Raw genomic sequence first — 26995 nt, 5'->3', positions numbered from 1 at the left:
AAATATTTTCCATAAGCCAGTAAATTTCAGTAAAATAGGCACATCCTGTAAAGTCAGAAGACTGGTATTTAAATCAGAACTAAATCACTTACTAACTTTGTGATTGGGTAAGGGACTTCTGAATCTCTTTCCTCATCTTAAAATGGGTATTAACAATTGTCTCACAAAGTGTCGTGAAAATTAAACAAGATAATGCATGCAATGCACTTCATAAAATGCAAGACCTATATCAATATTAATTGGTAAGTCAAATGAATTATGATTTCAGAAAAACAATCAAAAATTTTGTGTAGGAGGAAAGAAAAATATAGAGAAAAGTCCAATTTTCAAAGGAAATACTGAGTTGAGATAAACACTGCAGTCCATGATCTTTGAGAAAAACCAAGCCATAACATAGGCCATCTAAAGGGAAGCTTATAAAGATTCTTTTTGCTACAAATCTACCACTATGGTTTTTATATCTGGCTACAGGATTATCTTTTCAGAAATGTAATCAATAGGGACTATATAAGGAAAGATTATTCTCATTGATTTAAAAATTATTTTCATTGACTAATGGTAGAGTTGGTGCAAATACCAACTCATTAAACACACATGCACAGAAGATCACCGAAAAAGCAGCTACTGCTGCCTTAGGCAGACTTCTGAGGAAGTGCCTGGGCTGTGAGGCTTCTTCCACTAGACATAAAGCTATCAGCTGAAGTTTTCAAGGTTTCCTAGTAAGATATAAATAACCTAAACAAGTTAGGTATCTCTCTATGAATCTCGCTACCATTCAGGTAAATGATGAAACACACTTAAAAATCAGGAATAGATGAGTTTTCAGTCAAAAGGAAAGTTGTACAATATGGAATATAGTCATTATGAAAAATAAGACTTAACCAAACTACCAAAGGACTAAAATACAACAGCAATAAATACTTAACCTGTCTCTTCCTTTGAAAAACTCAGGGGTGACAAGGCTTTTATTGAACTCTAAGAAAGAAAGGAAGGAAGGGAAGGAAGGGAAGGAAGGGAAGGAAGGGAAGGAAGGGAGGAAGGAAGGAAGGAAGGAAGGAAGGAAGGAAGGAAGGAAGGAAATGCTGACACCTAGTGTCCATTTAATAGAATTTTATAATGACTAGCCTTGGTCTTTAGATGCAATCAAGACACCAGTAAGTTAGTTATAAGGCACCTCCATCTCTGCCTTAGGCTAAAGCATATCTCAAACCTTCTCAGTGTAATTGTTTTAAAAAATTATTGTGCTTTGGCCAGGTGCAGTGGCTCACGCCTATAATCCCAGCACTTTGGGAGGCCGAGGCAGGCAGATCACCTGAGGTCAGGAGTTCAAGACCAGTCTGACCAACATGGAGAAAGCCCGTCTCTACTACAAATACAAAATTAGCCGGGCGTGGTGGCTCACGCCTCTAATCCCAGCTACTCGGGAGGCTGAGACAGGAGAATCACTTGAACCCAGAAGGTAGAGGTTGCAGTGAGCCGAGATCGCACCACTGCACTCCAGCCTGGGTGACGAGCGAAACTGTCTCAAACAAACAAACAAAATTATTGTGCTTCTATTCAGTGCCAGGCCTGTGCTAATCACTTTACATTCCTTATCTCCTTTAATTTCACGAGCCACTTAAGAAGCAAAAACCATTAAATTATTTTAAAAATAAGTGAAACTTCGAGAAGTTAAATAATTTGCCCCAAATCATATAGTTGGTCAAAATCGTAGAGCTGAGACTTGCCTGACTCTAAAACCCATGCACTCAAAACTACTATTATATTGCTTACTCAGATGGTCCTCTTCCTAATAATTTCAATGTAGAATCCCAAGAATGTCTTCATTTCAATACATTTTAATTTAGAAATTTATACCTCAATGGCAGTAAAACGAAAATAAAGTGAGGTTCTTCCAGAATATGAACATAGGATAGCAAAATAAGCAAATAAAATTTAGACTACCCAAATGTAATCAAGGTGAACAGGAAAGTGTGGCAGAAATAAAAATTTAAGGAATCTGTGGCCTAATCAAGACATCTTCTTCCTGAAGAAATATGTTAATAAGGAAGGGATGGTTTGCATTGAATCTTAAAAAAAAAAAAAATTCAAAGAATTATTATCAAAGGATATTTTTAATACTTAAAAGTGAAATTGGGGCCGGGCAGAGTGGATCACATCTGTATGTAACCCGAGAACTTTGGGAGGCCGAGGTGGGCGGATGACTAGAGGCCAGGAGTTCAAGACCAGACTGGTCAACATGGTGAAACCCCGTCTCTACAAAAAATACAAAAAATAGCCAGGCGTGGTGGTGCATGCCTGTGATCCCAGCTACTCAGGAGGCTGAGGCAGGAAATCGCTTGAACCCAGGAGGTGGAGGTTGCAGTGAGCCGAGATCATGTCACTGCACTCCAGCCTAGGTGACAGAGTGAAACTCCATCTTTAAAAAAAAAAAAAAGTGAAAACGAATAGATACATCATCTGGTCATCACATAAATGTCCTCTATTGTGTGACAGTGGTAGTTTATTAGGTTTTTTCCACAGACTAGTTGAATCATCCCTTTAAAATTCCATTTTCTGATTATTTCAACCCTTCAGATACTGTCATTCTAGAAGACAGCAGATACAGATCTGAGTACTCTGGTCACTGAAAATGTCTCTATTCCATAATAAATTAATAAACTGTCATTTTTTATACATACATCAGCGTGAAGTTTGGCAAATCAGAGTCAGTTTTTACAATCCCACACAATCTGGTCATTTCTGATAAAAAAAATTCCACTATCCTGACTGAAAAATTAAGAATCAGATTCTGAAAAGTAGTAATCACATCAACATACTACCCCTTCCAACTCCTTGCCATAATGCTCTCAAGGTGATCTATAGGCCTTCATTAGCAACTTTATCTTGTCTCAGTGATGTCAAAAACCAGTTATCATCTTGATTCTAAAGCTTTATTAACCTTAATATAGACTAAGTCATTTGCCTCAAAGTGAATGGTTTTCTGAGTCCCTAATTTTGAGACTCTCCTGCTATCTCTATCAACCAAGAAGTCTCAAATACAGGCAGCTCCAGCAAAGCTGTGTTCAATAGAGAATGTTTAACGAATGAATTCTTTCTACCCACATTTCCTGAAAGCAAAAGATCGAGAGGTAAAATTACAATCGTAAGACTTTCATTATTTGCCTATAAAATTTGTTTGTTTTTTAAAGGTACAATTACTTGTTGGCAAGGTTGCAGTGAACTAGATATTCTCATACATTGCCAAATAGAGAGAATACAAATTTTAACAGCCTTTCTGACAAGCAATTTGGCAATAAATATCAAGTCTTTATGTTCGTAACTCTTTAACCCATCATTTTTATGGCTCTTATGCCTAAGTACACCAATCAGGAATAAAGAAAAGTTTCATGTAGAAAGATATCACAACTGAAATATCCAGCAATAGAAAAATGTTTAAAATATTATGGTAAATTCATAAACTGAAATATAATATAGCCATTAAAAGTAAAATATATAATTTAACATGAGAAAATGTTTACATAATGTTAAATAATATGATCTGAACCATACAAAAAATAGGTAATACTCTAAACTTTTCAGCATTTTTTAACATCTCCAAGTGATTTCTAAAATTAAAGTTAATATCCATACACTTACTAGGTTGCCTGCCTTGTCTCCTTTCACTGAGGACTGTCCCTCACCCCTCCCATCCCACTAGCAGTGGGCTCACAGCCAATCTGACAAGTAACTTCCTTCAGGCCACAGCTGACTAGGCTACTGACACCAAATGGGCCATAAATCCTTTCCTGAAAATTTAAAATTGGAATTCGGGGAGATTAGGTCTCCTGCAACCTGTAATAAGTTTTGAGAGCTATAGGATCAGTGTCTTCAACCTACACCTGAAAAACAAAAGCAAAGAATGCTAAGTCTGCAGGGAGAAAAATGAAGCAGACACAATATAACCATGAGACACAGAAAACTCACAGATGCCCGGTACCTTCTTTGGGCCTGGTTATAGTTCTATTTTAAAACTTCTGAGGCCGGACGCGGTGGCTCACGCCTGTAATCCCAGCACTTTGGGAGGCTGAGGCGGGCGGATCACGAGGTCAGGAGATCGAGGTCATCCTGGCTAACATGGTGAAACCCCGTCTCTACTAAAAATACAAAATAGCCGGGTGTGGTGGCAGGCACTTGTAGTCCCAGCTACTCGGGAGGCTGAGGCAGAAGAATGGCATGAACCCGGGAGGCAGAGTTTGCAGTGAGCCAAGACTGCACCACTGCACTCTAGCCTGGGTGATAGAGTGAGACTCCGTCTCAAAAAAAAAAAAAAACAAAACTTCTGAGATACCCCATTTCCTTAATTTATTTATTTTAGTAGAGACGAGGTCTCACTGTGTTGCCTAGGTTGGTCTCAAACTCCCAAGTTCAAATGAATTCTCCTGCCTCAGCTTCCCAAAGTGCTGGGATTACAGGCATTAGCCATTGTGCCTAGCCCAGTCCTCTTTTTAATTAAGCTAGCTTAATTCAGTTTACTGTAGCAAATAGTACCAACTGATAATACTACCTGTAGTATTTGGTGGCCTGGTCATGAAGTTAAGAGTCAAAGAACCTCAATCTAATTAAGACCATCCACTAGATTTTGACTACTTCCAGGCTACTGCAAAGGCACTACTTTCAATCTTGACACAACACAGAACTTAACACAAGTCTATGATCTAGAGCTCTGGCCCCTGGGATCTTTCAAGCTAACAACTTGAATTACAATAAATCATTAAGTGTCACTATTTGGAGTTAATGTATTATTTTAAGAAACAGCATCTCTGAATTGGAAAGAACAAACTGAACATTTATCATAAGCATCATGTAACTTTCCTTTGGAAAAGAAGCCAGTCACTAAAAGAACTATTTCTTAAAAACGGCTTCTTCGCTGATATACCTTCAGAAAAAAAAAAAAATTAAAAAAATAAAAATGCCTTCTCTTCCCAGACAACAATCTTTCCAGAATGTGAATGAAGATGGTTACTAGCAAATAATGATTCCTAGAGGCATCCCCCCAGTGTGACCTTCGATCCCTTAGAGAGAATTACCAGTGCCTATAAACTCCTAAGCATTGTAGTAGACATTTTACACAAATTCACTTCAATCGTTAAAGTAACAGTCGAAAGATAGGAATTGTTATTCCCATTTTATAGATGTAAAACTGGGATTCAAACAGGTTAAGTGACTTGCTCAAAAACACACAAATTACTTAAACACAAAAATCAGAACTCAACTCCAAATCCATGTTCTCTATTCTACGAAGCTCCTCAGAGTTACCATTTCTTGAACCTTTATCATAACACAAGAAAGACAGAATAACACAATAATAAAACAAAACCAAAAGTCAAAGTCTGGTAACAGAAATAGCACGAAAAAGTAGTATAGTCATAAAACAGAATACTCTTTAAAATTACAATTTATATATAAAGAGTTTATATTATTGCTTTTATAATATTCAAAGGGAAAAATAAGATATAAGCTTTCATATACAATATAATCAAGCTACGTCAGAAAAAGCAAACTAAACGTACCAAAAAGAAGATTGGTTTCAATAAATTATTCAAAACCACTACAAACAAGAAAAGAAATATACACCATTATGTAGTGGGAAAAAACAACTGGGAAACTATCCTTACTTCATATCACAAAGGACTACTTTCTCTACGATATAAAAGGTATCCACAAATCAACAGATTATCAAAAAAGAAAAATGATCATTAAGATCTAACAGACAGAAAAGTAAATACAAATGGGTCTTAGACATGTGAGAAAAAAGTTCAGCCTCACAAAAAGTAAGAGATATGCAAATTAAGACTACACTGAGACACCATTTTTCATCTCTCAAGACTGGCAAAGATCAAGAAGTCTGACAATACTGCATTACTGTGGGTATGCAAAAACTAGTATTTATACACTGCCAGTGGGAATGTAAATGTACATGATCTCTATGGAGGGCAATTTGACAACAGCTAATGAAATTATAAATACATTTTTTGGTCCACCAATTACAGTTACAGAAAATTATCATATAATACAAATATCTTCCACGTGGATGAAATGTCTTCTGGACATTTTACTATTTGTAATAGTAAACTCTGACAAATCCATATATGGTATTTTTCACATCCAAAAAAAAAAAGATGAAGAAATTCTTTATACACTGTTATGTAATGATCTCATTAGGATATTAAATGAAAAAAGTAGAAAATAATGTGTAAATCATTTGTGTAAAAGAAGGTAGGGAAAAGAATATGTATTCTGCTTGTACCAGATAAAGTATCTTGGAAGGATACGCTAGAACTAGTAACACAAATTGAGTCCAGAGAGGGGAACTGGCTGGCTGGGTGATAGAAAAGTTAAGACTTTTTACTTACATATTTTTGAATTTTGAGCCGTGCGAATATTGTTACCTATTCAAAAATTTAACTTTTTAGAAATAATAAAAATTTTTACGCTGGGCGCAGTGGCTCACGCCTGTAATCCCAGCACTTTGGGAGGCCGAGGCAGGCGGATCACGAGGTCAGGAGATCAAGACCATCCTGGCTAACATGGTGAAACCCCATCTCTACTAGAACTACAAAAAATTAGACAGGCGTGGTGGCGGGCGCCTGTAGTCTCAGTTACTTGGGAGGCTGAGGCAGGAGAATGGCGTGAACCCAGGAGGTGGAGCTTACAGTGAGCAGAGATCGAGCCACTGCACCCAAGCCTGGGCAACAGAGCGAAACTCCGTCTCAAAAAAAAAAAAATCAATTCTACGAAAAGGTCAATAAAATGCATCCATCTCAAAAAAAAAAAAAAGAAAATTTTTACACCAGGCGTGTTGGCTCATGCCTATATTGCCAGCACTTTAGGAGACTGAGGTGGGTGGATGGCTTGAGTACAGGAGTTCAAGAACAGCCTGGGCAACAAGGTGAAACTTCATCTCTACAAAAAATATAAAAATTAGCTCAGCATGGCAGCGTGCACCTGTGGTCCCAGCTACTGCAAGGGGCTGAGGTTGGGGGATCGCTTCCGAGCCCAGAGGTGGAGGCTGCAAGGACCCAAGATGGCATCGGTGCACCCTAGCCTGGGTGACAGAGCAAGACCTTGTCTTCCCAAAAAAAAAAAATTTAAACAAAAAATAAATTATGGTATATCTATGGTAGAACATGTCATACATTAAGAACTGATCTAAGATAAACTATAAAGTAGGGGGAGGAACAAAACTTACACAGAACAGTCTTCATTTTGTTCAAAAAAATTGTTAATGTATTTTTGTATGCATAGAAATAATGATGATTGGCCAGGTGTGGCAGCTCATGCCTATAATCCCAACACTTTGGGAGGCCAAAGCGTGCAGATCACAAGGTCAGGAGTTCAAGACCAGCCTAGCCAACATGGTAAAACTCCATCTCTACTAAAAATACAAAAATGAGCCAGGCACAATAGCAGGCGCCTGTAATCCCAGCTACTCAGGAGGCTGAGGCAGGACAATTGCTTGAACCTGGGAGGTGGAGGTTGCAGTGAGCCGAAGATCGCGCCTGGGCGACAGAGTGAGACTCCAACTCAAAAAAAAAAGAAATGGTAGTTTTTTTTTTTCTTTATATTCTCTTGTACTTTCCTAATTTTCTATAGTGAACATGTATTACTTTAATAATCAAGGAGGGGAAGACCACAAAAATAACAGATAGCTAAAATAATCCTTGTTTTAATCTGTGAATAAATCATCCTTAATTACAGCATCACTGACCCTTACCTGACCATGACTGGTTGTTGGTTCTTCCTCCAACAAAAGTTTCTCTTTCAAGCTTTTAATTGAGCTTTCCTGGAAATCCTTGGTTTTTGAGTGCCAGTCAGATGCCCTAGACTCCTGCCTCTCCTCTTTGTCTTCATCTCCCATATCTTCTGAGATGCATTCATTTTTTTCACTAGCCTGCTCTCCTTGGCCACATTCATTCTGGATCAGAGAAGGAGGTCTAGGTAACACTGGTTCCCCAAAACCTTTTTTTTTTAAGAGCTGCCTCTGAGCCATTTTCAGGCTCTTTTGATAAACCTCCAACTGGCAGAGAATGACCCTGGTATACTGGTTAGGGTCTACTCCATCAGGGCAGAATGGAATACCCCAGAAGTAGTTCACAGTGCCCCCAATGTCCTGGAGACCTTTGGCATCTGCTAGGGTAGGCAGACAGTGCCTACATGTGTCCCCACTACCCTGGGCAGCTCTGAGAAAAGAACCCCTCCCAGTACTTTCCTGTGGCTTCCCACACTGTGTGTGCTCAGCCAAGTGGCCAGTACATCTGTCAAAAGATTTAACGTTCACATTCTCAAACACTGGCTGGCTCGACTGGTCCCAGCTTCCTGAGCTGCCAGAGACCGGCTCCTCTTCAGTTTTTTCAGTGTGGTCCCAAGGCTCCTCTCTTTCCTCAGCCTCGTTTCCCTGACTGATATGTGAGCCTTTAAACAGTGATGGAGGTACCAGCTGCCATATGCCTGTAGGTATTTGAGAAAAAGTAGGGCTAAGGACAAACTTTTTTATTAGGAGGGCTTGGTAAGCTACCACTTACCAAGAATTACATAATATGGGTAAGAAAGGCTCTTCTTTGGGTTTAACCAAATGTTGGTTTTTTCCTTGGAAATAAAAGTATGCTGGATATTCTTATGATCTCAACTACTTCCTGATTTAACTCCTTTATTATCACCAAAAGGATCTGGGGTACTTCCATATATCTACTCTCAGCATGAGATCCCTGTGGTACAGTTATACTTGATGAATGGAAGGAGTCAGAACAGGGAGACATGCCTTCAGTGATCCCAGAGTCTGTGGTTTTCTCTTGGTGGGACTGGGAAGATGGTCCAGTGGCCAGAGGTCGAGATCTGGTAGCAGAAGCATCAGAAGGCCGGCAACTCTGAAACAAGCGATCCCATACCAGACCAAGTTTATTATTAAAATAACTATATATGAAGGGTCACAGGAGGACAAAATGGGAGGCCACTGTTCATAAGAATTTCTCTTCTCCAAAATGTAGATGGCTCGATTTAATCTCACAACATATACTGAATGTCTACGTGTAAAGTGTTGTACTAGATCGCTATACTAAACCCTTTTTTAAAATAGGGAGGCAAATGGCATAAAAGATGGTTCAGGACCTACCACTGGCAAGTATCCTTCACATTTAAAATCATTTCAGGCTAGGCGCGACGGCTAATGCTTGTAATCCCAGTACTTTGGGAGGCCAAGGCAGGCGGATCACCTGAGGTTGGGAGTTCCAGACCAGCCTTGCCAACGTGGTGAAACCCCGTCTCTATTGAAAATACAAAAAATTAGCTGGGTGTGGTGGTGGTCGCCTATAATCCCAGCTACTTGGGAGGCTGAGGCAGGAGAATTGCTTGAACCCAGGAGGTGGAGGTTGCAGTGAGCTGAGACTGTACTCCAGCCTGGGCAACAGAGTGAGACTCCATCTCAAAAAAAAAAAAAAAAATTCAGTTGTGCATATTCAAATGACAATTTAACTTTATTTGATTATTTTTTAAAAACTGCCCATTCTTTCTTCCCATAACCCACCTCTAGTTCTCATTCCCTTTGCTCTCCCACAAAACAGGAGAAGTTCGCATCTTGCTGCCTTTTGGGTTCCTGGTATTCAGTAAGTGTTTTCAGAAGCTGTCAACTTATGATAATTCTTTTCAACCATGAACTGAAAAATCCATGGGGTAATAGAAAACTCTTTCATATAGAATTAACAAAACACTTCAAATTGGGTTAACCAACAATTCAACACAGACTTTAAAAAATTACTATGGGAAAAAAAAAAAAATTACTATGGGAATTTCTGTTAGGTGAAAACCCTATAAATGACTACAGCTAGTTCCTAATGCAACTACGACACCACAGAAGTCTAAAATATTGCTGATCAATCTCCACAAACTTTTGCAACATGGCATATTTACATTCAGGCTTTCAGCAATGGCTTTCCTCAAGAGCTCCTGTTCTTCCTCCTCCTGGCTGTTCACCTCCCTAGCTTCCTGCTCACTCATTTTGAGAGCCAGAGCAAACTGTTCTTCTTCTGTCATCTCTGTAAGAGGATAGGGAAAAGAGAGGGAGGGACACCACAAACACTGAATAAGCATGGAGGCAAGAAAGAGAATTATTAAACTTTTCAACTGAAGACATTACAAGACCACTTAGTACAATTTTATAATCTTATAAAGAAGGAAAACCCCAAAAGGTAAGGTGTTGGTCAAGATAATTAGCAGCAGTTACAACAAGAATCCTGGATTAACTAGGCTGTAAGCTCCCATGAAGGCAGAGTTTTTACCTACACTGTTCACTGTTATACCTCCAGCACATAAAAAAGTGCTGGGCATAGGGTACGTAATAAATATTTGCTCAATGAATAAACAGAGGAATTAATGCCCACTCTAGAGCTTTTTACTAAATACCACAATGCTTTATGCTCAACATTTAGCCAGAATAATTTTAGTACTCAGAATCCTCTGATTTACCCAGTAGAAAAGAACATCCCTAGTGATAAGAATGTGGTCTCCAGACACCATTTTCCATTTAAAAGGAACTGGGGTACACTGAAGAAATGGGTGGCCCCAAGTCCAAAGCATGAAATGAACAAGTGAGCTAGAATTATTTGTCACAGATGTAAGCAAGGAATCTATTAGACACTACTAGAGTCATATGGAAAGAACTTAGGAGCCAATTAAACAGACTCCTCACTGGCCAAAAATAAAACTGGAGCATCAATAAAGATAATGAATGCAATGCACTCAACTACATCAAATGTATTTACATCTGTAAGTTCAGGCCAGGTGTGGTGGCTCATGCCTGTAATCCCAGGACAGTGGGAGGCCAAGGTGGGAGGATCATGTGAGGTCGGGAGTTCGAGATCATCATGGACAACATGGTGAAACCTCATCTCTACTAAAAATACAAAAATTAGCCAGGCGTGGTGGTGGGCACCTGTAGTCCCAGCTACTTGGGAAGCTGAGGAAGGTGAATCACTTGAACCCAAGAGGCGGAGGTTGCAGTGAGCCAAAATCGTGCCACTGCACTCCACCCTAGGTGACAAAAGCAAGACTCCATCTCAATAAAAAACAAAAAACAAAAACCTGTAAGTTCATACTAATATTTTTTTAAAAAGACCTTGACTAACCAGTCACTGTTGAAGAATGTTAGTGAATCAACTATTAGAAAACTGATAAGGCATGGTGGCTCACGCCTGTAATCCCAGCACTTTGGGAGGCCGAGGTGGGCGGATCACGAGGTCACGAGATCGAGACCATCCTGGCTAACATGGTGAAACCCTGTCTCTACTAAAAACACAAAAAATTAGCCGGGCGTGGTGGCAGGCACCTGTAGTCCCAGCTACTCGGGAGGCTGAGGCAGAAGAATGGCTTGAACCCAGGAGGCGGAGCTTGCAGTGAGCCGAGATCATGCCACTGCACTCCAGCCTGGGTGATAAAGCGAGACTCTGTCTCAAAAAAAAAAAACGAAAACTGATAAATAAAATAATAGAATTGCTTTTACCCTACTTTGTCTACACAAGTTATACTACTAGGTAACCAAGCAGATTAAAAGCTCCTCTTTATAGAAATTATTACAGTTAAAAAAACGTAAAAGAAATGACAGAATTAGAATATCACCATTTTGGATGTTGTTTATGGAGGGGGATTTGGTAATGTCTAACAAACTACATAAAGTTACCCTTTGACCTAGCAATCTCACTTCTAGCAACTTACCCTAAAGATACACTTCTAATTAAAAGGAGTGTATCATTGCAGCAATGTTCAAATTTGCCAAACACTGGAATCTATTTAATAACCATAAACTGTAGTACACATACATACAGTTATAAAAAAGAACAAGGAATATATCTATGGACTGGGAATAAAGTTATTTCAAGGATATGTTATTAAGTAAAAAATAAAGTACAAAAGAATTTATGGATAATATGCCACCTTTCACATAAGGAAGGAGAAATAAGAAAATGCACACACACCTATTTATTTGTACAGTGTCACATAAGAAAGACAAACCAGAAATAGGCTGCGCATGGTGGCTCACGCCTGTAATCCCAGCACTTTGGGAGATTGCAGCACGCAGATCACCTGAGGTCAGGGGTTCGAGACCAGCCTGGACAACATGGCGAAAGCCTGTCTCTGCTAAAAAATACAAAAATTAGCCGGGCATAGTGGCGTGCGCTTGTAGTCCCAGCTACTCTGGAGATTGAGACAGGAGAATCCCTTGAACCCAGGAGGCAAGCCAAGATCACACTACTGCACTCTAGCCTGAGTGACACAGAGACTCTCTGGTCTCACAAAAAAAAAAAAGAAAGAAAGAAAGATAAACCAGAAACTAATGCAAATGATTATCTACCAGTGGTTGAGAACAGAGTGAAGGGCACAAGGGAGGAAATGACACTTCTTTGACTATATCTTTTTGTATAACTCTGACTTATGGAATCACACAAATCTTAAACATGTTTTAGTAATATGAAATCAACAAGTACAGGGGATCACTAAAATTGAATCCAAACATAAAAAATGCACCCAACTGAATTTGAAATGACCTTAATGAAAATGAAAACATCAGAATCTGTAGGAAGCAACAAAAGCCACATTTATAGGGAAATTTATAGTTTTCCATGCTCATATAAGGCAAAATTTTAAAATCAGTAATCCGAGTTTCCCATCTTAAAATGCTAGAATATAAAGAGTAAAATTAACCCAAGTAAGTGGAAAGGAAAAAAAAATAAAGAACAGAAAGAAATCAATAAAATGAAAGATGGGCATACAACACAGAAAAAATTAAACAAAAAATTAATTCTGGCCGGGCGCAGCGGCTCATGCCTGTAATCCCAGCACTTTGGGAGGCCGAGGCGGGTGGATCACAAGGTCATGAGATCGAGACCATCCTGGCTAACACAGTGAAACCGCATCTCAACTAAAAAAATACAAAAAAATCAGCCAGGCGCGGTGGCAAGCACCTGTAGTCCCAGCTACTCGCCAGGCTGAGGCAGGAGAATGGCATGAACCCGGGAGGCGGAGCTTGCAGTGAGCTAAGATGCACCACTGCACTCCAGCCTGGGGGACAGAGAGACTCCATCTCAAAAAAAAAAAAAAAAAATCAATTCTACGAAAAGGTCAATAAAATGCATAAACCTCAGCCAGAAGCAGAGGCTCGTGCCTGTAATCCCAGCACTTTCGGAGGCCAAGCCGGGCAGATTACCCGAGGTCAGGAGTTTAAAACCAGCCTGGCCAACATGGTGAAACCTCGTCTCTACTAAAAATACAAAAATTAGCCAGGCGTGGTGGTGGGCGCCTGTAATCCCAGCTACTTGGGAGTTTGAAGTAGGAGAATCACTTGAACCCAGGAGGCGGAGGTTGCAGTGAGCCAAGATCGCACAACTGCACTCCAACCTGGGCGACAGAACAACACTCCATCTCAAAAAATTTAAAAAATTTAAAAATTAAAATGCATAAACCTCTAACTAAACTGCTCAAGAACAAAAACACAACACCAATTAACAATACCAAGAATAAAAGGGGAAACAAGATTACAAATTCTACAGTCATTAAAAAAGTAAATAAGGGAATATTATGAATGATTTTATACCAGTAAGTCTGGCAATCTTTTTTTTTTTTTCTTCCATGGCGTCTCTCTCTGTCGCCCAGGCTGGAGTGCAGTGGCGTGATTTCGGCTCACTGCAACCTCTGCCTCCCAGGTACAAGTGATTCTCCTGCCTCAGCCTCCTGAGTAGCTGGGATTATAGGTGCCCACCACCAGGCCTGGCTAATTTTTGTATTTTTAGTAGAGACGAGGTTTCACCATGTTGGCCAGCCTGGTCTCAAACTCCTGACCTCAGGTGATCCTCCTGTCTCGGCCTCCCAAAGTGCTGAGATCACAGGCATGAGCCACTGCTCAAGGCCAAGTCTGGCAACTTCTATCACGCATTCTCAACAAGAGTGATACCATTCCCAAGTGGACAAAAATTGGTTCTTGGAGGTCAAAAAAAAAAAATCTTATGTATAAAACACAGACATACAATCAGTACATAAACAGAATACACAGCATATCTATGGTATTAAAATATCATGAGGAAGGCAGTGGTTAGAGGGAAAAATAGTCTAAAAAGGCACCTCAGGAGAATAACAATGAAAAAGAGGGCTGGTGCAGTGGCTCACGCCTATAATTGCTCAAGTCCAGGTGGTTGAGGCTGCAGTGAGCCAAGATCACACCAATGCATTCCAGCATAGGTGACAAAGCGAGACCCTGTCGAAAGAAAGAAAAAAAGAAAGAAAAGAAAAGAAAAGAAAAAGAAAGAAAGAAGAAAGAAAGAAAGAGAGAGAGAGAAGAAAGAGAGAGAGAAAGAGAGAGAGAGAAGAAAGAAAGAAGGAAGGAAGAAGGAAGGAAGGAAGGAAGGAAGGAAGGAAAGAAAAGAAAAGAAAAGAAAAGAAAAGAAAAGAAAGAAAAAAGAAAGAAAAGAAAAGAAAAGGAGAAAATAAATTTTAAAAAATAGTTGGGTGTGGTGATGCACACCTATAGTCCCAGCTACTCAGGAGGCAGAGGTGGGAGAATCACTTGAGCCCAGCAGTTCGAGACCAGCCTGGGCAACATAGTGAGATCTTATCTCAACAAATAATAAAAAACTAGCTGCGTGTGGTGGTATACACCTGTGGTCCTAGCTACTTGGGAGGCTGAGGTGGGAGGATCGCTTGAGCCCAGGAGGCAGAGGTTGTAGTGAGTCACTGCATTCCAACTTGGGCAACAGAGGGAGACCCTGTCTCAAAAAGAAAGAAAAAAAAAAAGTTAGCTGGGTATGGTGATGCATGCCTGTTAGTCCCAGCTACTCAGGAGGCTAAGGCTGGAAGACCACTTGAGCCTAGGAAGTTGAGACTACAGTGTGCTGCACCCATACCACTATATTCCAGCCTGGGTGACAGAGTGGGACCCTGTCTCAAAAAATAATAATAATAAACAAATAATAAAATTAAATTTATACAGGAATGCAAAGGACCCAAATTAAAACAATTTTTAAAATAAAGTTGGAAGAATTATACTACCTGATTTTAAGATATTACAAAGCTACAGTAATGAAGACAGTGTAGTGTGGCATAATGACAAACATAAATAAATGGAAAAGAACAGAAAATTCAGAAATAGATCCATGCACTGGTTTTCAACACAAGGAAAGGACAGTCTTTTCAACAAATGGTACAAGAATGATTGGATACCCATATGGAAAAAAAATGAACCTTAACTCTTACCTTGCACCATATACAAAAACTCAAAATGGATTAGAAATCTAAATGCTAAAGCTAAAACTATAAAATTTCCAGAAGAAAATAGGTGGAAATCTTCATAATCTTAGTGTAGTCAAAAGATTTCTTAGGACACAGAAAGAAAAAAACCATAAAAGAGAAAAAAATGGACCACATCAAAGTTTAAAACTTCTGTTCTGGCCAGGCATGGTGGCTCATGCCTATAATCCCAGCAGTTTGGGAGGCTGTGGCGGGTGGATTGCTTGAGGTCAGGAGCTGGAGATTAGCCTGGCAAACATTAGCAGGGTGTAGTGACGTGTGCCTATAGGCCCAGCTACTCAGGAGGCTGAGGTGGGAGAATCGTATGAACCCGAGAGGCAGAGGTTGCAGTGAGCCAAGATCACACCAGTGCACTCAGCCTGGGCGACAGAGCACGACTCCAACTCAAAAAAAAAAAGAAATCATAAAAACAGATTTTGCTGCTCAGTAAGATTCAGAATGGGGGGGCTAACTGGTGGCTGGCGCCTGTAATCCCAACACTGGGAGGCCCAAACTGGAGGACTGCTTGAGGCTAGGAGTTTGAGATGAGCCTGGACAACACAGCAGGATCCTGTGTAAGAAAAAAAATTAAAATTAGCCAGGCGTTGTGGGGCATACTTGGGAAGCTGAGACAGGAGAATCACTTGAGCCAATGAGTTCAAGGCTGCAGTGAACTATGATCATACCATACCCCTACACCCAAGCCTGGGTGACAGAGTGAGATCCTGTCTCTAAAAAAATAATAAATTTAAAAAAATTTTTTTAAAGATTCAGAATGACCACTTCTGGATTCCACTTAAGATACAGGAAACTGAAAAAAGTTATTCTTCCAAACCTTACAACAACAGCAACAAAAACTGATGAATTCACAACTTTTCTTGAATCTATCAGAGAGTTAAGAATGCAAGATAATCAACTAGCCCAAAATATATCAGTTCTATGACTATTACAATTCCCAAACCATTCTCAACAAAAATGAAAACATACGTGCAATTTTTCTTTTGGCCAAACACTTTGCTCTATTCGACTGTTTTGTCTTCATTTTCTGCAATCCATTTTCCTCCTTTGGTTCCTGTTGCAAAACAAGAAATATGATCAGTGTGGTTACCACTAAAAGTAGTAATTTCTCTCTCTTCTACCTCCTCTATGGCTAAGAGAGGCCTCTGAGGAATTGACAATTGTTATAAATATGCACATAAAACATTAAAAGATCCTTTTCAGTACAAAAAGGAAAACATAAGATCTAGAACCAATAAAAACCATTAAAAACAAAAACGTGTGATATATTGGCATTATTATCTGTCATATAAACAGTCACACAAAACTAGTCTACCTCTAAAATACCAGTAAGCATCACCTGAGATCAGAGTAGCTTGACTGAAGATTTAAAAAAACAATAATAATGTTTAAATTCAGTGTTTATTCATTTATTTTAAATCACTCTTTCGACACTGGATAGTAAAGTAAAGGAAAAAGAGGGTAAATGAAAAAGCCCATAGAAGCAAAAGCGAACCAAATACACCAACCCTACATCCCACCCTAAAATTTAATAAGAAACACAAACAAAATAATCAAGAAAACAAAAAATAAAATAGAGAAAGAAATAAAAGGCCAGGCACAGTGGCTCATGCCTGTAATCCCAACACTTTGGGAGGCTGAAGTGGAAGAATCACTTGAGGCCAGTTCAAAACCAGCCTGGGGAATGTAGAGATATCCTGTCCTTACCCCTTCCCCAAAAAAATTCTTTTTATATAAAAAAAAAATTTTTTTTTTTTTTTAATTAGCCAGGCATGGTCCTAGCTATTTAGGAGGCTGGAGCAGATGGATCACTTGAACCCAGGACTTCCAGGCTGCAGCAAGCTAAGATCGCACCACTGTATTCCAGCCTGGGAGACAAAGCAACATCCCATCTCTAAAAATAAATAAATAAAAATAAAACTGGGCAAAGCGTTTGAACAGAATTTCTCTGAAAATGAAGATACAGAAATGTCCAAGAAGTACATGAAAAGATGCCCAACATCATTAGTCATCAGGGAAATACAAATCAAAATCACAATAAGGTATCACTTCACACCCACTAGGATAATTAAAATAATTTCTGTTTCAAATCAGAAAATAAGCATTGGCAAGGATTAGAAAAACTGGAACCCTAGCACACTGTTGGTGGGAATATAAAACAGTGCCACCATTGTGGAAAAAAAAGAAATTAGGTACTGATATACACCACAAAATGAATGTACCTTGAAAATACATAATTGAAAGAAGCCAGACAAAAGGCCACATATATCATATAATTCCATTTATAAGACATGCCCAGAATGGGCAAATCCATATAGAAAGTGGATTAGCAGTTGTCAAGGGCTAGGGGTTTAGGGGAAAATGGAGAGTAACTGCTAATGAAAATGGGTTTTTTTCTGGGGGGTAATGAAAATGTTCTAGGCCACTGCTACTGGGCCATGGAGACTGGCAGAGTATAGTGTGGTGTGAGGTTGGCGAGGGCAGTGGCCATGGAGGGTGGAAAATGTTCTAAAATTAACTGTGGGCCAGGTGCAGTGGCTCACACCTATAATCTCAGCACTTTGGGAGGCCCAGGTGGGCGGATCACCTGAGGTCAGAAGTTCGAGACCAGCCTGGCTAACATGGTGAAACCCAATCTCTACTAAAAATACAAAAATTAGCCAGGCGTGGTGGCATATGCCTGTAATCCCAGCTACTCAGGAGGCTGAGGCATGAGAATCACTTGAACCCAGGAGGCAGAGGTTGCAGTGAGCCAAGATCGCACCACTGCACTATAGCCTAAGGCAAAGAGTAAGACTGTCTCAAAAAAAAAAAAGAGAGAAATAAGACAAATTCACAACTACGGTCAAAGACTTCAATAGCCTCCTCAAAATATTTGTAGAATAGACAGAAAACCAATAAATATAAAGTAGATTTGAACAACACTATCATCAAACTTTATCAGATTGACATTTACAAAAATCACTATCCAAAATGTGCATTCTTCTCTAGTATACATAGAATATGCTGGACCACAAAACAAGTTTGACTAAGTTTAAAAATGACTGAAATCATACAAAGTACATACTATTAATGGAGACTGCAGTGAGCCAAGATCATGTCACTGTGCCACTGCACTCCAGCCTGGATAACAAAGCATGACTCCGTCTTAAAAAAAACAAAAAAAACCCAAACAAAAACAAAGGCCAGGTGCAGTGGCTCACGCCTGTAATCCCAACACTTTAGAAGGCCAAGGTGGGCAGATCACCTGAGGTCAGGAGTTCGAGACCAGCCTGGCCAACATGGTAAAACCCCCTCTCTACTAAAAATACAAAAATTACGCAGGCGTGGTGGCAGGCACCTTTAATCCCAGTTACTCCGCAGGCTGAGGCAGGCAGAATCACTTGAACCAGGAGGCTATCATGCCATTGCACTCCACCTTGGGCAACAAAGCAAGACTCCATCTCAAAAAAATACATATTAAAAAAATAAAAATAAATAACAAAACAAAAAACAAACAAATGTGTTCCTAAGATGATTCCAACTGCTTTTTTCTATTCTAAAGCAGAAAAAAAGACTTTTTTTCATATACAACAATACCAAGACACTACAACAATATGAAATACATATTAAAAATCAGTTAGTAGGCTGGGCGCAGTGGCTCACGCCTGTAATGCCAGCACTCTGGGAGGCTGAGGCGGGCGGATCACGAGGTCAGGAGATCAAGACCATCCTGGCTAACATGGTGAAACGCCATCTCTACTAAAAATAAAAAAAAAATTAGCCAGGCGTGGTGATGGGCGCCTGTTGTTCCAGCTACTCAGGAGGCTGAGGCAGAAGAATGGCGTGAACCCAGGAGGTGGAGTTTGCAGTGAGCAGAGATCATGCCACTGCACTCCAGCCTGGGCGACAGAGCGAGACTCCATCTCAAAAAAAAAAAAAAAATCAGTTGGTAGCCCAGTTTTACGGGAGATTTTTAGGAAACCCTATAAAACAAATAATTCCTATACTATTTAAATTGTGGTAGGACATAGATAAAAATAATAATCTTCCTTCTCTTTTATACCATAACCCTAATACTAACATCTGATGAAGGCCATAGCCCCCCCCGCCAAAAAAAACTTTATAAAGCCAATGGCAATAGGAGTACAGATGCAAAACTCCTAACTAATATATTGAGGAAAAAAATCAATATTTTATTAACATAACACATCATGACCAAGCATGATTTATTCCAGAAATGCAAAGATATTCCAACATTAGGAAATACTAATCCAATATATAATATTAGTTGATTAAAGAAGAAAAACTACTCCATCATCTTGCTAAATAAAGGGCATTTGATTAAACATAATTCCTAAAACTACTACTAGTAAATAAGCAATTAAAGGATAGTTCCTTAACATAAAAACAGAAATATGAAACAAATAGCAAAACATCAGAAATAAAAGATGTGCTCTATTGCTAGTATCAATCAACATTATTCTGGAAGCCACAGCCAAAGAAATGAAAACAAAACAGAAAAAGGTATAAGTGCTAGAAAGAAAGAGAAAAAAATGGTCGTTATCAGCAGAGATAAATGCCTACCTAAAATACCCAAGACAATCAACTGAACAATTATAAAAATATGTGACAGATTAACAGAAGAAAAAAATCCAGAGACACACCTATTTATAAATAAGATTTTAGTTTATGGTAAAGGAAAAATTTCAAATACCTGGGCAATTGAGAGATTACTGGAAAATACTGGTAGACGTGTCTAATTATCAGTACTTAGTTTTTCAAAATATATGTATGCTGTTTAGGGATACACATAAATGTGGTAAAACTGTAAGAAGAAACATGGGAAGATAAAATAAACAGTGGTTACCTTCAGAAAGGTAGAAAAGAGCTGGGTGAGGTGGTTCACGCCTGTAATCCCAGCACTTCGGGAGGCCAAGGCGGATGGATCACCTGAGGTCAGGAGTTTGAGACCAGCCTGGCCAACATGGTGAAACCCTGTCTCTACTAAAAATACAAAAATTAGTGAGGCGTGGTGGCACATGCCTGTAATCCCAGCTACTCAGGAGGCCGAGGCAGGAGAATTGCTTGAGCCTGGGAGGTGGAGGTTGCAGTGAGCTGAGATCACGCCACTACACTGCAGCCTGGGCAACAGAGCAAGACTCCATCTCAAAAAAAAACAAAAGAAAGGCGGAAAAGCATGCATTTGGGGAGGGATACACTAAGTGAAGAGGGATTCTCAGGTGGTAACTACAAGTGTTCACATTAATTTTTAAAACTATGCATTTATATTTTATGCACATTTCTGTATGTATAACATATATGACATATGACATACATATGTGCTGCTATAGAAAGGTCTCCAGGAAATACCGTAATGGTTAATTTTAGGTATCAGTTTGACTGGAGTAAGAAATACCCAGAGAACTAGTAAAGTATTATTTTCTGGTGTGTCTGTGCGGGTGTTTGCAGAGGAGACTGGAGTGTGAGTCTCAGTGACTAAGTGGGGAAGATCTGCTCTCAATGTGGGTGAACACCACCCAACTCGCTGAGGGGCTAAATAGAATAAAAACATAGGAAAGGCAAATGTGTCTCTCTCCTGGAGCTGGGACACATTATTCTTCTCCTACCCTTGGACATCAGAACTCCAGGCTCTCCAGGCCTTGGATTTCAGGCCTTACACTCAGCACCCCTTACCCCTTGTTCTCAGGCCTTCAGACTTGCACTGAGCCATACTACTGGCATCCCAGGGTATCCAGCTTGCAGCCTATTGTGGGGACTTCTCATCCTCCATAATTACATGAGCCAATTCCCCTAATTCCGTCCGTCCGTCCGTCCATCCATCCGTCCGTACATCCATGCATGCATCCATCCATCCATCCATCCAACCATCTGCCCATCCTATTGGTTCTATGTCTCTGGAGGACCTAACATAGACATTAAGTGGAAAAAAAGCAAAACAGTTTCTACAGCATGATTTGTTTCCTGTAAAAATCTCTACTGATACTGTATGCATAAAAATTTTTTCCAAGGACATGGAAGAAATTACTGCCTTCGGATCACACGGATGACATCAAAAAATTATTTTAAAAATGAAAAAGAAATTATTTCTTATGGTTAAATGTCTGTAGTACACATTTTCATTTCATACCTTTCTAAACTGTTTTGTTATGGCTTGGTTTTTTTTTTTTTTTAAACATCTATGTATACAACTTTTTTAACATATCCGTATCTATTTGTGTATTTCATATTTTTATTTTTGTTAATATTAAGATGATATCCAAGTAGTACAATTGTTTTGTTTTCTTTTTCAGACGGAGTGCAATGGTACAATCATAGCTCATTGCCGTCTCAAATTCCTTGTATAACTCCTAGGCTCAAGCAATTCTCCCACCTGCCTCAGCTTCCCAAGTATCTGGGATTACAGGTGCATGCCACCATGCCCAGCTAAGTTTTGTACTTTTTGTAGAGACAGGGTCTTTCTGTGTTGCTCAGGCTGGTCTCAAACGCCTAGCCTCAAGCAATCCTCCCGTCTCAGCTTCCCGAAGCACTGGGATTATAGGCATGAGTCACCAGGGATGTACCTAGCCCTTGTTTTCTTCTCTATACTTTTATGCCTTTAAGATGAACTATGTAGACAAAAGTCCTAATTAAAAACTAAACTATAAGGAACATGGGTTTTTTTTGTTTTGTTTTGTTTTTGAGACGGAGTCTCCCTCTGTCACCCAGGCTGGAGGGCAGTGGTGCGATCTCAGCTCACTGCAACCTCCGCCTCCGGGATTCAAGCGATTCCTGCCTCAGCCTCCTGAGTGGCTGGGACTACAGGCACGTTCCACCACACCCGGCTAATTTTTGGTATTTTTAGTAGAGACGGGGTTTGACCATGCTAGCCAGGATGGTCTCAATCTCCTGACTTTGTGATCCGCTCGCCTCAGCCTCCCAAAGTGCTGGGATTATAGGCATGAGCTGCCACACCCAGCCAAGAAACATTTTTTAAAAACCAATAAAGATGTAAAGAAATGCTCAATCGGCCGGGCGCGGTGGCTCAAGCCTGTAATCCCAGCACTTTGGGAGGCCGAGACGGGCGGATCACGAGGTCAGGAGATCGAGACCATCCTGGCTAACACGGTGAAACCCCGTCTCTACTAAAAATACAAAAACTAGCTGGGCGAGGTGGCGGGCGCCTGTAGTCCCAGCTACTTGGGAGGCTGAGGCAGGAGAATGGCGTAAACCCGGGAGGCGGAGCTTGCAGTGAGCTGAGATCCGGCCACTGTACTCCAGCCTGGGTGACAGAGCGAGACTCCGTCTCAAAAAAAAACAAAAAAAAAGAATATCTGAAGGAGGCCGGGCGCGGTGGCTCAAGCCTGTAATCCCAGCACTTTGGGAGGCCAAGATGGGCAGATCACGAGGTCAGGAGATCGAGACCGTCCTGGCTAACATGGTGAAACCCTGTCTCTACTAAAAATACAAAAAACTAGCCGGGCGACGTGGCGGGCGCCTGTAGTCCCAGCTACTCGGGAGGCTGAGGCAGGAGAATGGCGTGAACCCGGGAGGTGGAGCTTGCAGTGAGCTGAGATCTGGCCACTGCACTCCAGCCTGGGTGACAGAGCGAGACTCCGTCTCAAAAAAAAAAAAAAAAAGAATATCTGAAGGAAAAAACAATGAGTTAATTCACTGCCTTTGAGATGAGACCTGAAGGCAGATAGAAAACTCCAATAAACAAATGGAAATACAGGATAAAGGAAAAAGGTTACAATCTTCAATCTTTATTCTGGAAAATAAAGCTTTCTAAAATGCTAAAAATGTCGTAGAGCTCTGCTGTCTAATACAATTGACACTAGCCTTATGTGTCTTTAATCACTTGAAATGTGACTAGTGTAACAAAGAAGTTGATTTTTAATTTCAGTTATTTTTAAACAGCTATAGGTGACTAGGTGCTATTATATCTAGAACATATCAAAAGATTTAAAAACATTCACGTTTTTCCTCTCACTTTCTAAGATTTTCTAATCAAAACTAAGATTTTCAATTGATTTAGATTATTCAAATAGTTCCAAAATGCCACTTTGGATTACTATATCACAAAACTGAAGAACTATGATCCATCCTCAACTAAGCAACAGGATTACTTCCTTAAGTAATTCTTTTTTTTTTTTTTTTTTGAGACGGAGTCTCGCTCTGTCACCCAGGCTGGAGTGCAGTGGCCTGATCCCAGCTCACTGCAAGCTCCGCCTCCCAGGTTTAAGCCATTCTCCTGCCTCAGCCTCCCGAGTAGCTGGGACTACAGGCGCCCGCCACCTCACCCGACTAGTTTTTTTGTATGTTTTTTAGTAGAGAAAGGGTTTCACCATGTTAGCCAGGATGGTCTCGATCTCCTGACCTTGTGATCCGCCCATCTCGGCCTCCCAAAGTGCTGGGATTACAGACTTGAGCCACCGCGCCCGGCCCCTTAAGTAATTCTTAACTCCATTTACAAATTAAAACAAAGTTGAGTAAAAATTTCATGGTTTTGGTGAGCTGGCATTAAGGTGAGGTCAGTCACGAAACAAATTCCCCATGGGTAAAGAAGTATATTTGAGAGCTACAGCTCTACTTTTCAGCTCTACTTTACTTACCTCTCCATCACTATCGGATATCACAATGAATGCATCCTCAAGTCTACGCTTCCTCTTCACACTGAAAGAACTGGTAGTTTCCACATCCTTCTTCTCCAGGTTCCGAGATTCGGAGACTTCTTTAACTTTTTTCTTTCTCCGTGGCATCCTTTTATCTAGAATAAAAGGACAATAATTTTGTCTAGAATAAAAAGATCATAATTTACGTAAAGTTTTCTAGAAGCTATTCAACTTAGTCTTTTATTTGTGACAGTATCGCTTTGTTGCCCAGGCTGGAGTGCAGTGGCACGATCTTGGCTCACTGCAACCGCTGCCTCCCAGGTTCAAGCAATCCTCCTGCCTCAGCCTCCCGAGTAGCTGGGACTATAGGCACATGCCACCACACCGGTTAATTTTTGTATTTTTAGTACAGACAGGGTTTCACCATGTTGGCCAGGCTGGTCTCAAACTCCTGACCTCAGGTGATCCACCGCCTCAGCCTCCCATAGTGCTGGGATTATGGAATTGAGCCACCATACCCAGCCTAATTTTTGTATTTTTGTAGAGACAGGGTTTCACCATGTTGGTCAGGCTGGTATAGAACTCCTGACCTCAGGTGATCTGCCCGCCTTGGCCTCCCAAAGTGTTGGGGTTACAGGAGTGAGTCACCGTGCCCAGCCTCAATTTAATCTTGTAAAAGGAAAAGATAACCCTATCTGACAGAAGCAAAACTGGATTTCTTAACTAGTCTACTACTTATTAAAAATATAGAGGAATTTTTTTTAGAAAAATATAGGGAAAAAACGTTTTTTTCCATAGAGGGAAACACAGACCAGGCACGGTGGCTCACGCCTGTAATCCCAGCACTTTGGGAAGCTGAGGCGGGTAGATCATTTGACATGAGGAGTTAGAGACCAGCCTGGCCAACATGGGGAAACCATGTCTCTACTAAAAATACAAAAATTGGCCAGGCATGGTAGCGCGTGCCTGTAATTCCAGCTACTCTACTAAGGAGACTGAGGCAGGAGAATCACTTGAACCCAGGAGACAGAGGCTGCAGTGAGCAAAGATCGCACCACTGCATTCCAGCCTGGGCGACAAGAGGGAAATTCTGTCTCAAAAAAAAAAAAAAAAAAACTATATAAATATACAAACCTCATTCTCCATGGTGAAATTTCAGTATCAATAAATATAGAAATGTATCCTAGTTCTTTAAACATCAATTTAGTTAACTGCTTTTCTTGACTACATATTATAATTTACTTACAAGTTTTTCTTCTTTTTTGAGACGAGGTCTCGCTCTGTTGGCCAGGCTAGAGTGCATGATCGTAGCTCACCACAGCCTCGTCCTCCTTGGCTCAAGCAACCCTCCCACCTCAGCTTCCTGTGCAGCTGGGGCCACAGGGGTGTGCCAGCATACCTGGCTAATTTACTTTTTATTCCTTATAAGATAGGATCTCACTATGTTACCGAGGTCAAGATTTTTTAAATACCAAATGCCTCAACCTGATAAAGGACAGCTACAAAAATCCCATAACTAATAAGCTAACGTCATATTTAAAGGTAAAAGACTAAATGCTTTCTCCTTTCAACAAGGAGCAAGACAAGAAAGTTTCCTTTCAGCTGGGTACAGTGGCTCACCCCTATAATCCCAACACTTTGGGAGGCCAAGGCAGGAGGATCACTTGAGGTCAAGGAATTTGAGACCATCCTATGCAACTTTTTTTTTTTTTTTTTTTTGTAGAGACAAGACACGGCATCCTGTCTCTACAGGATGGAAGGCCGAGGTGGGCTGATCACCTGAGGTCAAGAGTTCAAGCCCAGCCTGGCCAACATGGTAAAACCCCATCTCTATTAAAAATACAAAAATTAGCTGGGTGTGGTGACTGTAATCCCAGCTACTCCAGAGGCTGAGGCAGGAGAATCACTTGAATTCAGGAGGCGGAGGTTGCAGTGAGCTGAGATTGTGCCACTGCACTCTAGCCTGGGTGTCAGAGTGAGACTTCATCTCAAAAAAAAAAAAAAGTTAGCAAGGCACAGTGGTAAGCACCTACAGTCCCAGCTACTCAAGAGGCTGAGGCAGGAGGATAGCTTGAGTGTGTCTGAAACTGCCATGAGCTATGATCATGTCAATGAACTTCAGCCTAGGCAACTGGGCAACAGAGCAAGACCCTGTCTCAAAAAGAAAAAAAGAGGCTGGGCACAGTGGCTCACTCTATAATCCCAGTACTTTGGGAGGCCAAGGCAGGAGGATGGCTTGAGTCCACAAGTTAAGATACCAGCCTCATCAACATAGCAAGACCCTGTCTCTACAAAAAAATAAAAAAATTAGCTGAGCAATGGTGGCAAGCCTGTGGTCCCAGTCACTGCAGCCTGGGCAACCGGGCGAGGTTCTGTCTCACAAAAAAACAACGTCTGCTTTCATCATTGAACATTATACTTAGGGTTCTAGACAGAACAATTAAGCAAAGAGAAATAAAAGATACTCAACTTAGAAAGAAGTAAAACTATCATGATTTGCAGATGACATGACCTGTGTTTAAAAACAACAACAACAACAACAACAACACTAAGAAACACATTAAAAAACTATTACAGGCCAGGTGCAGCAACTCACACTTATAATCCCAGCACTTCGGGAGGCTGAGGTGGGCAGATCACTTGAGGTCAGGAGTTTGAGACTAGCCTGGCCAATACGGTGAAACCTCCTCTCTACTAAAAATACAAAAAATCAGCCGGGCGTGGTGGCAGGCGCCTGTAGTCCCAGCTACTTAGGAGGCTGAGGCAGGAGAATGGCATGAACCTGGGAGGCGGAGCTTGCAGTGAGCCAAGATGGTGCCACTGCACTCCAGCCTGGGAAACAGAGCGAGACTCTGTCTCAAAAAAAAAAAAAAATACAAAAATTAGCCAGGCGTGGTGGCAGGTGCCTGTAATCCCAGCTACTTGGGAGGCTGAGGCAGGAGAATTGCTTGAACCCGGGAGGTGGAGGTTGGAGTGACCCAAGATTGTGCCATCAGGCACTCCAGCCTGGGCAACAAGAGTGAAACTCCATCTCAAAACAACAACAAAAAAAAAACTATTATAACTAATCAACAGTT

General features: G+C 40.6%; 1 protein-coding gene across 9 annotated transcripts in view; it reads right to left on the bottom strand.

Annotated features, from left to right (window-relative positions):
• UIMC1 (ubiquitin interaction motif containing 1) overlaps positions 1-26995 on the bottom strand; it is a 99581-nt gene that overhangs the window by 54352 nt on the left and 18234 nt on the right. For 7 of the 9 annotated variants that reach the window (XM_033180051.1, XM_033180052.1, XM_033180053.1 and 4 more), the window contains exons 2-6: positions 23919-24073; positions 16294-16378; positions 9946-10070; positions 8801-8906; positions 7757-8490 (exon numbers count right to left, since the gene is read on the bottom strand). In XM_033180051.1, coding sequence (XP_033035942.1) covers positions 7757-8490; positions 8801-8906; positions 9946-10070; positions 16294-16378; positions 23919-24065 — 1197 coding nt within the window. In that variant the 5' untranslated portion in view covers positions 24066-24073. Of the gene's footprint in view, positions 1-7756; positions 8491-8800; positions 8907-9945; positions 10071-16293; positions 16379-21000; positions 21151-23918; positions 24074-26995 lie in introns of those variants that run through there. The other 2 variants (XM_033180058.1, XM_033180059.1) reach the window with 2 other exon arrangements.

The sequence above is a fragment of the Trachypithecus francoisi genome, unplaced genomic scaffold, assembly GCF_009764315.1.
Source record: "Trachypithecus francoisi isolate TF-2019V2 unplaced genomic scaffold, Tfra_2.0 Lachesis_group2, whole genome shotgun sequence".
Taxonomy (NCBI): domain Eukaryota; kingdom Metazoa; phylum Chordata; class Mammalia; order Primates; family Cercopithecidae; genus Trachypithecus; species Trachypithecus francoisi.
Note: the sequence above shows the minus strand (reverse complement) of the source record. Positions and strands in the feature narration are given on the sequence as shown.